Source organism: Natator depressus, chromosome 11 (assembly GCF_965152275.1).
Source record: "Natator depressus isolate rNatDep1 chromosome 11, rNatDep2.hap1, whole genome shotgun sequence".
In the NCBI taxonomy this organism is placed as follows: Eukaryota; Metazoa; Chordata; order Testudines; family Cheloniidae; genus Natator; species Natator depressus.
The window spans coordinates 47,328,770-47,345,380 of NC_134244.1; the positions used below are offsets into that span (position 1 = coordinate 47,328,770).

General features: G+C 39.6%; 1 protein-coding gene across 4 annotated transcripts in view; it reads right to left on the reverse strand.

Annotated features, from left to right (window-relative positions):
- The window catches only part of NCKAP1 (NCK associated protein 1), a 112,761-nt gene that overhangs the window by 84,666 nt on the left and 11,484 nt on the right, over window positions 1-16,611 (reverse strand). For 2 of the 4 annotated variants that reach the window (XM_074967728.1, XM_074967726.1), the window contains exons 2-3: window positions 4,719-4,736; window positions 3,399-3,509 (exon numbers count right to left, since the gene is read on the reverse strand). In XM_074967728.1, the coding sequence (XP_074823829.1) occupies window positions 3,399-3,509; window positions 4,719-4,736 (129 nt within the window). The remainder of the gene's footprint in view (window positions 1-3,398; window positions 3,510-4,718; window positions 4,737-16,611) is intronic. The other 2 variants (XM_074967730.1, XM_074967729.1) reach the window with 1 other exon arrangement.

Below are 16,611 nucleotides of genomic sequence, written 5' to 3' on the forward strand. Positions count from 1 at the left end.
TATCCACTTGATGCTGCAAATGAAGAAAGAGCAACAACTAAAGGATGAATTAAAAGAAGTAATGACACTGAAGTGAGGTGACTGGCTGACCATGAAAAATGACAAAGAAAAGAGTGTTTCCACTTACTGCTATTAATTCTGTGTCTAAAAAGAAAGGCATAGAATATTGTGTCCAAATAGCTGAAGATGCCAGAGAGACACATGCGAAGAAGAGAGATTTTTTTCATTGTGTAAGAAAATGCCAAAAGGTGAGTACAGGTTCCTATATTTCAAGCATTTCAAAGTGAAGATCTAGATTTCTATACCTAAAGCATGTTTCTACAGGAGGCTGTATCACAGTTTACTGCATCAAGATGGTGGAAAAAAATGGAATTCAGAATCGTGAGTTTTAAGACCCCATACTGCTGTTCATCTAGTTCAGCATCAATTGTGTATTTTTAGTACACTTCAACTGACTTGATTAAAACTTTACATATATTATGGTAGGTACTGAAAATGAGAACAAGTTGGTAAGCGATTAATATCTAAGGACAGACAGAAAAAGTGGTAGGCCTTACTAGTTACTGGACTGAGTATCAAATTCTTAAGTTTTACTGAGAAATATATGCTATTTATTTTGAATTGTGTGAATAAACATATTGCACAGTGAATCAAATTATATGATTCAAGATTCATATTGTATTTGTTTAATAAATATGTCGGTTTTTCAATTTCTCATTTTGTCTTTAATTTGAATTACAGGAATGGGTGGGTGAGGTTCTTTGCCCTGCAATGCGTAAGAGGTCACACTAGATGGTCATGGTGGTCTGTTCTGGCCTTGAAGTCTAGGAGTCTAAAAGTGGGTTTTTTCTCAGATTGTGAAAACAAAACCACCAACATGAACTGAATGCTCATGATTTTCTGAGCACACAAACCTGCTCAGCTGGCAATTTCATCTGCTGACAGACAATAGCTGTATCAAATTCAAAGGTCTGGATGCACTGCTCTGAGCAGTGGTAATTGCTACACTTGAAACTGGAAAAATTCAAGTCTCTATGAAAAACTGGTAGGAACTCTTATTACATATGTTAAGATCACGTAACTGTTGTCCCTCTAGTAATGCTCAATAGTGTTTTACTTAATGGTGTTTCTGTGCCAGTGACCTCCTTGTCCCTTGCGGGTCTCTGAACATCTGCTTCCTTAGCAGAGAACCTCGTCAGTGTGCTCTGCGACTGTAATGTCCACTGGCCCTTGAGTTGGGAGGAGTGGGAGAGAGGAAGAGGAAGGAGGGAAATCTGGCCCCTTCTTGTTTCTCACTGAGTCAGACATTCTTAAATTTTGAAGAGGTTTCATTTGTGAACAAAAAACAGCTCCTTCAAAGTAAGGGATGCATTGCATCCATCATGGAGACTTGATTTTGGCCTCCTTAGGTCCGTGTCTTTATGGTAAAAACTGCCTTTCTGCGCCTCTGAAGTTTCTGTATCACACAGATGTGAAAATATCAATTAAAAACTCACTTCATATCCTCCAAAATTAATTGTAGATCGGTAACTGCCTGGTGTTCTGACCATAGAGGCAGAACTTCTGAAGGTGAGAAAAAGTACAAACTACCACTAGAGCAACAATTAAATGTCCTTAAGCTCTAGACTACAGACTCATCTTTAGAAGACGTGCGGCGTGTATATTATAAATAATGTTATTTTCTTTCAGGGATATTGAGAAAAGGATGCATAATTTATTTTCTCCATATACAGACATGATGATATAATGACCTCACCCTAAAATCATTAGAGATTGTCACAAAATGGAAAGTCAACAAGTTCAGATTTTTTACAAAACTGTGCTTGTTAAAATATTTCAACCTGCTCTAATCTACATATTTGATCTTCAGAGAATCAACTTCTTAAGTATGTAACACTATCTAAAATCTAATCCAAATATACCCAGGTATGACAATCCACAGAGGCTATTTGCAAGAGTGTTTTAACTGAAGTTCATTTCTTGTGCTCAATATCTAGCATTGTGCCATTTTATTTTTAATAGGAGATGAGCTGTAATAAAAAGTTGACAATTATAGAGGTTTCACTGGACCTGGTTTAAGAAAAGCGTAGGTATATTTTTACTTCTTACATAAGTCTAAGATGTTTTTATGTTACTGAAAGACAAAAATTCAATACATGAAGATAAGCAATCTTAAGAATTGTAAATAATGCAAACATATTCAAGAATACAAAAGAATGCATTGTTGTGCTTAAATAAAAGTTCCCTTATTTAAAAAGAAAATGCACTTTTATCGGTTTTTATTGGCTTTGCTGGAGATATTACTTGGGACCACTAGCTACTGTTAGTACAAACAAAAAAAATAAGAACTAGATGCAGCTTAAGGCTGCCAAAATGGAAACTGCAGAAATAGGAGAATGCTCAAAGTGAGCCTAAATAATTGTCTTGAAAATGGGAGTTCTCAAGCAGCCGTGCAAATAGTTGCATGCATGAAACATGCAAACCCATTACCTACCTCCCTTTCCACTTCTGGAAAGAAAAAAGCATATAAAGAAATCTTCCCCATGACTTTACAATTCTAAACAGTAACAGAGCAACCAATGTGTGTAGATCTTTCCGCTCCTAACAGAAATCACAGCAATCATATATAAGTCCCTCTAAAAGGTTACAAGCTAAATTCAGCAACACTGGTACAAGATCTAAAATATACTTCCTTGTATCAGCAAGCTCACTATATGTAAGCTTGGAGGGGGAAGAACCCTTCCTTTGGAAGAAAGCTGGGGTTCCTGCTATTGCACTCAATAGGGATTTCTACTGTGTATGTCAAAGCATCTTTAATTCACACAGGGACTGACCATACACATTCTACTAGCATGAGTATCCATGCGGAGCAACTAAATTGTTAAAACTCCCTTCTGTCTTGGTTGTCTCAGTTGTGTTGGCCAGTCCTCTCTCATAAGTAAGGCTCGATTTAGTCCTGGGTACTTTTAGTAAAAGTCACGGACAGCTCACGAGCAACAAACAAAAATTCATGACTATTGACTTGTTCATGATTTTTACTAAAAGTACCCATGACTAAATCTTTTTTTTTCCCCCCTGGCAGGGGGAGGGGTGGCCACTGCTCAGGAAGTCCCTGGGGCCAGCCGCACTAGTTAAAGCAGGGAGGGCAAGTCTATTGCAGTAAAAAATAAACCTAGAAATATAGGTTAATATATTCTTGTCTTTCCCTGCTTAGACAAACAAAGGCATTGTGTCACTAGTTGGACCAACAGTCCATCTAGACAGGTAATCTGTCTCCAATAGTTGTCAGCAACAAGTCCTTTAGAAGAATGTGTAAAACCCCTACAAAGCAGAGTTATGCATCAAATGCAAAAGGTTTAAGCAGATTGCATATTTACATAATAATTTGGGTTACTTACATTGTTGTTGCGTGTTTCGACAGCTGGAAACTTTCTGACTATGAATTTGACAGCAGATTCCAGGTTTTTGTCGATGAGATATGATGGTTTTGCTTTGGGGTCCCCACATGCCTACAAAAAAAAAAAGGGGGCAAGTGAACTAAAAATACATTCATTCATCTTGCTAAAATTAAGTATTTGTAGCAAGTCTGCAGTCAGAAACTAGAAAGACTTATTGGGTTTTAGTGAGCAGGTGATAAAATGAGTAGGCAAAGTGCAGGGATTGTCACAGCTGGAATATGCAATGGGAGACAGTACAGAGATGCTCTTCTACTGAAAAAAATGCATGGAAGTTTCAAAGCAGTTAGTGCAGAACAGCAGTGAGGGGAAAAAGCTCAATCCTAAAAGAAGAAAAAGATATTTTACTTCTATTCATGGTTTGAGGTAGGGTTGTATTCATCTGAAGCTAATAAACTGTTGGAAAATACAATCATATCATCATCTCTAGAGGAGAGTGCTGGGCATATTAAATGATTAGTTTAACCTATGTAAAGAAAAATAGGAAACAACCTGTATTTAAGTTTTTCTCTTTCATTGTATTCTGCAAGATAGTTCTCCCTCCTACAATTAAGCTACCAATATTTGCCTCATCTAAAGAAAAGGACTATTTCCAATAGTTAGGAGCATGTTAAATCTACTCTGATTGTAAATTAAATTTTAATTGTTCCCTTGACCCTAAGCAAAATTACAGTACTGCTGTCAGCTGTCCTTTAAAAACAGCACTTCAAACAATTATACGAAATATAATACATGCTTCTTAAGTGAAAATGTGAACTCTAAAGTAACTGATTTGGCCACATCAGCAGTACAAAGTTCTCTGGGCAACCAACTAATCAACCACCTTCATCAGATGATGGTGATCCTTGCAAACCTAAATGAATGTTTCTTTAGAAACTTACTACTATAAACTTCAGTGACAAAAACTGGATAGAGACCACTGAGTAATGCTGTACTGTTTAAGTGTGTGAGAAGTGTAATTAAAGGAGTGTTATCTACAAGACAAAATATTGTGCTCAAACTGTACTTCCATTCAAATATTTACAGTTTAATATTAATGTTAATTAATCCATAGGGATTTATACCACGTCTGTGTCTCATGCAAACTAAATCACATGCTATGTGCTTCTACACAAGATAGTGACCTAGGATGATAGCTCATTTTAATACGTTTCTATATTGATTTCTATGGCTGTCGTGGGTTATAGAGACAGAAGTCATGAAGTATGAGACTGATCTGAAAGCGGGCAAGCGGGCAGAGGGAAGGTGAAAAGCTTTGCAAACCTTCCAAACTTGTCCTTGCTGGGAAAGCATTGTAACAAAGAGAGAAAAAATTACACATAAACAAAATATTCTCAAACTCTGGCATCATTACTTTTAAATGAATTAATGCACTTGTCTATATTCAACAAATTAAGGTTATGGCTATATTTAACATACTTTCTACGAGATTACCATTCTAAATACACACAAACTATTACATTGTTTTGAGTGCAATACATGTTGCATCACCTTAGTTCCCACATATTCTTTCCAAACCGAGTTTGGGAAGGGAGTGGGGTTAACAAGAGACAGCACATGCAACTATAAAAACAGGAGAAAGACTGTCAGTGAATTTTACATACCTGAAAAAGAAACGGTAGCCAAGAATAAAAAAAAAGTCATTATAGTATAATTCTAAAACTCCTGCTCGTATTACAAACAGACTTTCTGAAAACTACAGACTATGCCAATATATCTACACCTGAGCACCACAGCTGCTAGTTGTCCTGTGGAGAACAAATACAATACTAATCTTTCTTGAACTGTCACCTCTAACTCTCTACAATACTTCAAAAAGTAGTTACAATAAAACTAAAAAATTGAATGCCCATATTTTTAATTAGGAACAATAATTTTTGCTTCAATAGTCTCAGAAGCAAGCACTACAAGTAGAAATTTATTTAAGCATATAGAGAAGCAGTCCATACTGTACACATCCTTTAGTTTTAAAATTATTTTTCCATTTTCAAGAATGAAAGCTATTGTATTACTGTAGGCAAGAGAGTCAAGAAAGTAAAAAATCCAAGCTTTCAAATTTAGGATTCAAAACCTGAGAGGTTGTCATGGGTTCATCTGCATCTCTATGTAAAACCATCTCAGTTTAATTTATGAGTTCTACTTTCAATCATTTCACATTCATATTCTTTTTTTGTCTGACGAGAGGGCCAGAGACTAAGGGCAGGTTTTCACTACCCGCCAGATCGGTGGGTAGTGATCGATCCCTGAACGCGCTCCCCGTCGACTCTGGAACTCCAGCTCCCGAGAGATGGAAGTGGAGTCGACGGGGGAACGGTAGCGGTCAACTCGCAGCTGTCCTCACGGCCAGGTAAGTCGACCTAAGATACGCAACTTCAGTTACGTTATTCGCATAGCTGAAGTTGCATATCTTAAGTCAACCCACGCCCCCCAGCACAGACCAGGGCTAAGAGCCTTTTCTTCAGCTAGCGACCGAGATCTCCAATCCAAAGTTACAAAATACACAATACTAATATCAATTTTAAATTTAATAGATTCTGTAGACAAAAATGTGTAGTCCTTTTACTCAGTGCTGTAACCTGAAAGTTACCTCAAAATTTCTCCCTATGCATACACTGCAGCTTAATCACATAATTTAGTGCCTGAACCAAAGCCCACCTAAAGCCAATGTCAAAACTCCCATTTACACCAATGGGCTTTGGATCTTACCATTAGCCTTTAAAAAATTCTTGTTGGAACCTTGAGGCAGAGGAGGGTAAATACCATTTTGTAATCCTGCTAGCAAGTATTTATTTGTTGACTCATCATCAAAATATATGAATTGTAAGCTTTTTTGGAAACATTTTGTTTAGAATTTTCAATATTTAATCTGTGGTTTGATACTCAAAACTTTTCAAACCTGAGTGATTCCTTTGAAGACTAACAATTTTTTTAAAGGGCTTCAATTTCAAAATTTTCCACATTTTCTTTCCAGAAGCTTGCCTTCACTTTCTGAAGAGAGGTACATGGGGTGCTTTGGTGAGGATGAGACACACAATCTGTGATGTTCAGAAGAGGGTAGAACATAGCAGCTTTGAGAGCATTTCAACTACATCACTTGCTTGCTGAACACTTCAATGGGTAACAAGATATTTTATTCCTTACCTACCTTTTCCAATATTCCAGGGATCCGCCTGAATGTCCACCTAAGAGCCCCAGCACTTGATTTGGAGGTAGGAGACTGGCTGATGTGACTACTCCTTTGGCAGCTGCATAGCAGCCTAATAGCAGGTCCATCAACACTTAGCTGGCTGAGGGCCCATCTAGTGTCTGTACCAGCAGCACTTCCTCAGAAGCCCACCAGAAGGAAAGGGGAGGTATCAGAGAAGATTTCTAGGCCAGCTGGTGGGGAAGCAGCTCTTATTTTTGGTGAAAAGTAACAGCAGATGCATTGGCCAGAAATATTGGCTAAGACGGGATCGATACCAGCCAACAGTTCAGCCTAGACAGCCTCTACATATCAGTGAAGTTAGCATGTATGTAAACTCCACTGATACTGCAGCTCACACACAAGTTGTGGGGACTGTGTATTGAGTCAGAAGATGCACTAGCTTCTTTACTAGTGCCTCCTTCCCCATAGAGTTAGGACTTTCAGGAAGCTTATAGGGAGAGCTGACTTTTCCTGTCCACATGAACAAATTGTTCTTAACCAGGGCATTCCCAGGTTCACCAGCCTCCCTGAGCTGGAGTCCTTGGATGAGGTAGCATGGTGAATATCTTATTACTCCCAGCACTGTTCCAGCAAGCAGTAATGTAAGATGTAAAGCTATCTTTAAGTTACTCAGGGCTTGTTCTACATTTCACAGATTCTTGCTCCGAAGTCCTCACCACTCACTGAGGCATCCCCAAAGACCTGGTTTCAATCAGGAGGAACAGGAAACAAGTTTAGTTTCTTGAAAGAAAACAGAGATACAAAGCTTCAATTAAAAAAAATTGTACTAGTAGAGTGTTGGGCTACACAGATTTAGCAAGTGATTTTTGGAGAGTAGCCAGATTTTAGAAGATCATATGAAAGCAGACAAAAGATATGGAATCTTTAAGCGGGCTTCCACAATGCATCTAGATGGATGGTGTCCTGTGTGTCACTTTAAGCTAAATACCGTCCACTAGCATCAAGTTCACTACTGTCAGTTTTAATTTAAACACTACTTTCACATATACTATTTCTTACTCTTATAGTGAGAAAAACAGGTACCATTTTCTTCAAATATGAGACAGGTTTGAGTCATTAAGCTTTCATACTGAAAACTGAGTTCTATGCGAAGCATTACAGCGAGACCTCAACCTGCAGGGAAAGAGGCCTGAAAACACAAAACTTCTGACTACTTTTCCCAAATCATCATAAAACTGAAATGTCTTCAAGATTAGAGCACCAATTCAACATTCCAGAACTTATGTTTACCTATATTAACCCAAATGATTAGGTGACCAGTACTGTCATTGATAAGATCTGCAAGATGAATACGGAGATACAGATGCCCAATTAAGCCAAGTTTTGTTTAACAATACATCCAGAAGATATAAAAGGTAACCAATATTGTAATATCTCGGATTCATATATTTCTAAAACTGAAGCTTTTATTTAGACCGAATCAAAGACTAATGTTCACCCGTTCAAGGAAATGCAATGCACCAGACTAAAGGAGTGTGTCAATGCTTAAAGCATCAGGATCCTTCTCCCTTTATCATATACTTTTCCTTCCTTTCTCCCCTGTATCATGGTCATTGCTCAGTAACTGATCTACTAATGCCGCTTCCTTCTTTCATTCAGAAATGTTTTTCACAGGACAACACAATGACCACCACTCTTCCCCTGGGTGAAAGCAAAGTATCTGCACAATTCCCAGACCCCCTGTTGGCAGATGGAGCAAGGAACCAAGCTTGGTTACCAGGCCAGCTACTACTGCACGAACACATCTTTCATCCATTTGTGTGACACCACATGCAACTTCATTTCTGTACCCCTCCCACACTAGACCTCTTGTCACACTCCCAGAATTGTCAAAGTTCTGCACCCATGCAGCTCATGCCCAGAACATTCACTCCACTACCCAGGAAAAAAAGAGTGAAACTGAGCAGTCCTATGCTAGTGTCCCCGGCTGGTGCTACTGTCAGTAGCAGAAGTAACAGTAGAATATTAACTGGATGGGGTAGTAAAAAGAGCAAAGACAGGGATGATGAAAGCAGCACTCAGAATAAAAGTCCAAGTAAATGGTGGGTATTGTTTGTTGGCTAATACAAGTGCAGTGTTAAGAAACAAACTTAACACCTCTTTTCCCCACTGCTGCAACCAGGGACACTATGGTGCAGCATATGCCCAGTCTGAGGACACTTTGCACTCTAGCAATCACCTTAGGTGAACTAAAGAAGCAACATTAATAGATTTCAGTAGGAGTAAGGTTTAGTCTGCCTAAAGGTGACCACAAAGACCACACAGCCATCTATTCTCCCCTTAACACCTCAAAAGAGGGAAACCAAAAGCAAGAGAAGAAAGGTTATGAGAGGGAGAAAAACAACTGGAGTAAAGGAGAAGTGAAAAAAAGTGAATACCAATTTTAGAGGAAGAGGAAGATTTTTTAAGATACCAGTCAAATAAAAGTTGGATGTAAAATTTTTCAATCACCCATTTGACTTTATGGTGCTGAGAGTAGAGTCCAATAAAAATTAAACATTTTGCTCTTAAATCAAAAGCACTTGATCTTTTTAAAGATTCAGTGTCTTTAGATGCTCTTCAGCAAGCTGGGGGTCAGAAGCCCTCAGGGGGTCGTCAGGTTATTCAATGCGGGGGAGGGGGTTGCGAGCTGTCAGCCTCCACCCCAAACCCCGCTTTGCAGCCAGCATTTATAATGGTGTTAAATAGATTCAAAAGTGTTTTTAATTTATGAAGGGGGGGATCGCACTCAGAGGCTTGCTATGTGAAAGGGATCACCAGTACAGAAGTTTGAGAACCACTGCTCTTCAGGCTTGATACCTGGCTAGATGCAGATGCCCCATTCTTAAAAAAGTGCAGTCCAATGGTGACTTTTCAGCACTTTCAAAAAATCAAATCAAGACCTTAAAAAAATATATTACGACTAAAGCAGCATTCCTGGAATACATCATTCAGAAGCTATGGGCTTCCAGCTGCTTCAGAGCTGGAATACTATGTTCAAGGAATCTTCAGCAAGCCATTTCCAAATTCTCTTTTATGCTACTTGCTGTAACATAACTATGCTGGGAAAGATGATGCAACACAAGCATCAAGGCCAATACACAGAATTGCTATTTTAGAAATAAAGTCTCATTAAAATAACACACTAGTTTCCTATTAAGTTTCAGAGAAGGGTGGATTTGATTTAAATCAATAGCCAGGAAGACTTGAACCAATCATGGATTTCTACATAAAAGTGTATTCTTGTTGGTTGTTATAATACATATTCTTCACAACTCAGAGATAGATGTAAGTTTCATTTTTAGAAGGTACATACTATACATTTTTGAAGTGAATTATTTTGAAAACTTTTCAGGTTAGTTTTACAGTTATATCAGAAAATGAATGATTGTTTGGTTATTTCATTTACCAAACGTAATTGAAGCAGATATTTACGAAGTCATTGGGAGGTAAACTATCTCCAATTCAACAGGCTAATCATTAATATTTGGAGGATTTACTTGCCATGGTTTATTAGGAGGAGAATTTTTTGGAATTTTGCATTTTTAGAGAGGTAAGGGATTGACTCGGACACAAATTTGCAGAGGGACAATAGGGTTGAGGTCTGTTATTTCTCACCTCTATATATTATTTATTTAAAAACATTTTTACTGTTAACAAGCATGTTATCTCTGAAGACAAATCCAGTTTGAGAACTGCAAAACTAAGCATCTCTGATGGTATCTTCCAGACTGAGCACTGAGTCCCATTGGGTAGATAGAAAGATTAACCTAAATAATCTATACAGAAGCCCCTGGAAACCCATAAGATTGGTCCCTAATCCATGAACTATTGCAACTCATTTACAACACTTTTCTTAAACATTACATGAATATATTGTCTCATACTACAGAATTAAAATTTATAATCCCTATTCCATGATGAGATATCTTTGAGCTATAATGTATCTTAATTAGAACTATCTTTAGATAGGTTTTTTCCTCAAAAAGCATTTTATAAAAAAGTGGGTTTTTTTTAAAAAAATCATTGATTTTTATCCATCGTTACAGCACATTTGTTTCCTCAGCAATCGATACTAGGATGGTAGTTTGCCACACTTTGTGTTCTCACTTAAGATGAAGATTTTTCCCCATAATCAAATAACATCGCAACCAACTCTGGAACAGAGTCAAAAATTATATCGAAGAACCATAGGATTTCAGTTGCTACATTTTCATTCCTAGTTAATGTGTGCTTTTAAAAGCAAAAGCAGATAATTTTAGTTTGATGTCAGACAGTCTGAACAAGTGCTATATAAGCACAAACTGTCAAATGGAGTTTAATTTGGTGAATAAAGAAACACCATCAAGTCAAGTATTTTTAAAATGTGTTTCCTTATTTGTTAAGAAAAGCTTAGACAGTTTTGAACAAAGAACTTACTTTACTCCATGCTACTTGATTCCTTTTTATTACTATATCTCAGTCTGGATAAGGAAAACAAACAAGGCAGTTTCACTTCCTGGTTCACATCAACTAGGACAATACTGCAATATTTGGGTAGCAACATTTGCAAGGAAATGTCTGTTAAAACTCTTAAGTTGTGGAAACTGCTATATTTTTAAAAAGTAGTACTTTCTAGAGGGTGAAATAAAATCCAACGCGATTGATTTTGAAGCAAAATACTCCAATAATTTGTAGAGAGAGCGTGCGAACGCGATATCCAGGGAGAGGCTCTTTTGTCTGGTATAATTACATCATTATAGTAAGAGTTAATTTAGTTACAGCAAAAAACAAAACCTAACATATTTTACTCTATTGAAAAGATCAACCAAATTACTGTGTGTGGCCATACAGGTCACACAATCAGGTCATCATCAGACAGGATCAAAGCAGCTCACATATACAAGACACCATCAGTCTTTAAGACACAGCAACATAGTCTAGTGGATCGAGTACTGAATTGGAAACATGGTCTATTCCTGTTTTATGCTGCTGACCTGCACACATGTCAAGTCTCACTCACTGGGTGGGAGACTCACTCATTAGCATGTTAACTCTCACACACACCTTCTTAAGATTATCTCACTCATTTTGAGTAAATATATAAAGATAAAAAATATTTTTACTCAGGTGCTGAAAGAGATAATACATCTGGGGCCTCAGACATGGGGCTTAGAGCTTGGAAAGCAGCTTGTGTACTGTGGTAAGCATGGAGACTACCAGCCTGTGTTCTATATGCCGCAAGAGGAGACAGGAGGCTACAAAGTGTGTGTGTGTGTATTTTTTTTTACCTGATGGTGAAAAAAATATGAGTTCATCCAAAAACCAAGCAGGACTTGATCGAAAGTTTACAGGTTCTGCAAAATACAGTTCAAAATTTAAATCACAGTGGACAAATCAGGGTGGATTTGATTTAAATCAAATTGATTTAAATCACGAGTCAAGAAAACTCGATATAATCATGGATTTCTACATAAAAGTGAATTCTTGTTGGTTGTTATAACCTTAATACATATTCGTCACAACTCAGAGATAGATGTAGATTTCATTTTTAGACGATACACACTATACATTACTATACTATACATATACTATACAACCCTGGACAGAAATGGGAACTTGAGGGGAAAAAAAGTCTTGCCTGCTGCCGGGACAATGGCCTTGAATTTGTCCCAGGGTGGATAAAAATCAATGATTTTTAAAAAAAATTTCCATTTAATTACTTTATTTTTACAGTCATTTAATTTTAATTAATTTAATTAGTTTATTTTGGATTCTGATTATTTAAGTTTTGCTGTAAATGTGATATGAGCAATCATATACAAACCAAATATTTGTACTGTAGAGTGTTTTTCAAATGGATGATTATGACAAGGCAATAGGCAAAATAAACGTTGTATTGATAAAAGTTTTCTTTTTTTGTTAGGTTTACATAAAAACAGTTTATTTTTGAATATTTCTCTTGTTCTGTCCACTGACTCCGTCTAAACCAAGGGTTAACAACTCTGGTCCCCAGAAATCTCCAACCATCCAGGTTTTTATTCCACTCAACAAATAATTGTTTTTATGAAAATCCACTGGTTTGCACTGCTTATAGAATCTTCACATGCCCAAGTGGTCCCCATACTTTTTACCTCACGCCCCCCTTGCCTCTGTCCACACACCCCTTCCTGAGACGAGGCTGGGAGCAGGGGGACGCGGACAAGGGTAAGGGGGCTGAGGCTGGGGCCTTGGGCTGCCAGCCAGGGCCCCAGGGCCAGGAGTGGAGCTGGGCAGTGCTCTGTGGCGCTCCCTCCCAACCCCGCTATGGGGGCTAACCTACGCCCCAGCCACACACCCACAGTGTTCCTCCAGGGCCCCCCCCAGGTGGGCGCACTGCACAGTCCGACCTAATTTAATACTAATCAGGACATTTAAGTGTTTCATATGCAATATTAAGCAGCGTACATTTTAAACAAACTATTAAATACCGGTTGGACTGAAAACCTGGACTACTGGATGTCGCCAATGACCAAAGATGAGAGTCCATGTCTTAAGCAATCATCTAACACATGACCTGGAAAGTCTCACCCTTTGGCCTTGAATCTCACTCTCTGGGGCTTTAAATCTCACTCTTAAGGACAGCCAACCCTTGGCATCTCTGGATCTGCTGCATGACCCTGAGCAGACCACTTGCCTTCTCTGAATCTGTCTCCCCCTCTTCCCCGCCTTGCTAATTTAGATTGTAAATGTAAGCTTCTCAGGGCACAGCCCAATTCTTAATATATGTTTGTTCAGCCTCTAGCACAGAGTTTCAATCTAGTTGGAGCCTTTAGGGCAGGGGTGGGCAAACTTTTTGGCCCAAGGGCCACATCTGGATATAGAAATTGTATGGCAGGCCATGAATGATCCAAATGTGGGGGCCGGAGTGTGGGAGGGCGGGCTCTGGAGTGGGGCCAGAAATGAGGAGTTCAGAGTGCAGGAGGGGGCTCTGGGCTGCGGCAGAGGGTTGGAGGGGGGTGTGGGCTCTGGGGTGGGGCTGGGGATGAGGAGTTAGGGATGTAGGATGGTGCTCCAGGCTGGAACTGAGGGGTTTGGAGGGTGGGAGAGTGATCATGGCTGGGGCAGGGAGTTGGGGCCCAGGAGGGAGGCAGGCTCCAGGCAGTGCTTACCTCAAGCAGCTCCTGGAAACAGCAGCATGTCCCCCCTCTGGCTCCTATGCGGAAGCGCGCCCAGGCTGTTCTGCACATTGCCCCGTCCACAGGCGCTGCCCCTGCAGTTCCCATTGGCCGAGGTTCCTGGCCAACAGGAGCTGTGGGGGCTGTGCTTGGGCTGTGGGCAGCGTGCAGAGACCCCTGGCAGCCCCTAAACATAGGAGCCAGAGGGGGGACATGCTGCTACTTCTGGGAGCTGGGTGGAGCCACCACATGCGCGGAGTGGGGCCAACCCCCAACCCCACTGCCCGGCTAGAGCTCCAGAGCGGGGCAAGCCCCAGACCCTGCTCCCTGGCAGGAGCTTGAAGGCCGGATGAAAACATCTGAATGTGGCCCCCAGGCTGTAGTTTGCCCACCCCTGCTCTGGGGACACCCTAACAAATAACATTTTACAATTAAAAATACTCAGTTTTGAAATATTCCAGTGCAATTTGAGAAAATGCATAATTGTGAACAAGGAGATAAATGCATCGAGGATACATTAGAGCAAAGGTATAGCAAATTAATATTATGTTGTGTCTAGAAGTTAAAAACACTTTTTTTGCCCTACTACCCCCTTCTCCTCTTTTTGGATACCTTAGTCCAGCCCATTCCCCTTGCTCCAAATGATGTAGAAGGGAAATATCCCCAAAACAGAACCTTTGTATTAGTAATGAAGGTGCATATTTCAGCTGGCCAGAAGATAGTTGGCAATTACATCAGTATACACTCATGTTCATTATACTTCTATTCTCCAACAGAAACTACACATCTGTGAATGTTCCTGAACTAAAGGGTCATGCTTGGGAGCACAGCATGTTCTCACTCCTACATTTAGCTATCAAAAAAACATTCTTGCTTTTCTTTCTGAATGCAATTTTAAAGGAAAATATTGTTATTGAACGTAGCTACACTGAGACCCAAAAAACTAAAATTATCTTTTGATCAGTTAAGTAATTATCTCATCTATATAAAGAAATCACAACAATGCATGAAATAATCTGCACTCCAAAATAATGAACTATACATACGTAATTGTATTTTTAGCAATAGCAGAATACTTGCCATCCACTGAGGCTGCCTTTATTTAAAAAAAAAAAAAGTTTAAGAACTTTAACATAGCTTCAGTTGCTAAAGAAATCACTCGTGTAAGATAAACAGGAACTAAGCCCTATGTTTAAAAGTATGTAAAAATGGCATAAAACAAGAGAAATGGTTAAAACGTGAAAGTAAACAATTGGACTGACACAGTATCACTCTGCACTTAGGATCTGTAGTCTGTGCCAGAACCAGTAGATTAACCACATGTTGATTTAACCTTTAATCTAGTAATTGTTGAGAGAATTACAGAAGGGCTCCACTACCTTCTATTAAAAAAATACAGAACACAGAGTGTCAGACTGTTACACCCTGCATATCTTAAAATGAACATTTAAAAAACACAGCATTCAAAGCAGGACTTCTGAACATTTATACGGATTGCTCATAGACATTTAGGGCTAGAACCACAGAGAGATTTAGATGCTGCATCATTCAGTGTTGCAATACCTAACTTAAAGGAACCTTGTCACCCAGTGAAATCTGCAGCCCTGAGCTAGACTCCTAAGCTCCCAATACAACACCAGGGGAAGAGACAGGTGCCTAAGAAAGAAATCCACAAAAGCAAACATGCTGAGCAGGAAGCCACCTAAGCTAGTCAATAGAAAATGCCAAGGAGAGGGGTATGGCTAAGCCCCATTACTCAAAGGGAGTTAGGAGCTGAAGGCTGGGTCAGAGGGAAGCACCTGTCTCGTCTTGGGATTCTCACCCATGAATTCTCTCCTGGAGTTAGGCTCCAAAGACATTTTTAGTAAGAAATGCCAGAGGAGGAGATGGTCGTGGAATCCCCTTTGTAACTTTTATCCCCATGGTAACTACTAGACCACTCACCCATTATGAGAAAACCAGGTTCAAGTCCCCCTTCGGCCTGATAGAAAGAACATATTTGAACTTGCGTCTCACCCCTCTCAGGATGCTCTACCCACTGGGCTATTGGGTATTCTGGGGCCGGTTTCAATCTCGCCTGTTGAAGCTGTTCCACTTTGTATAAATATTCACTGGATCAGAGAATGTGATGACTCTGAAAGCCCAGTGGTTAGGGCATTCAGCTGGAAAGTCAGTGACAGGATCCAGTCCACCAGCTCCAATGCATATTAAATTTATTTATACAGTGGAATGGCTTTAACAGGAGAGCTTAAGAAAGACCTGCTGCTCCAGAATACCCGATAGGCTACTGGTCAGGGCACTATCCTTTAAATTCCTTCTCCACATTAGGCAGAGGGGAACAGAACCAGGGTGACTGCTTTAACCACTGGAGTAAAAGTTTTGGGGGACCTGACCAACACACACTTCTCCTGTTTTGTGTGGGTTTAGGAGTATTCAGATCACATGTACCAGATCAGGAGACACAGGTGAGGCAGACGTCGGGAATGCCTTGTTTGAGGATCCTGCTAGGGTTTAGGCATGAGCTATGTACCCAAGCACCTAGACCAAGGCAGCTGTGTGCATGCTCAATGGCAAAGCTCAGGTACCTAGGGAACTTTAATGGTGGAAATGTAGGTGCATAGGGACTCTTGGTGTCCACGGTTAGGCAGCAGCTGAGAAGTGGTTTTCAGGACCTCAGTGCCACCTAAATATTGGACTTTAGCACTTAAGTGGATCTAGCTCTTAGTATTCTTCCTCTACTGACTGCTCCGTACACAAGGATGCTCACAATCCAAAACACAGCCAGATGGTCATATTTCTTGACTACCAGTCTTACAGTTTTCCTTTAAATAAA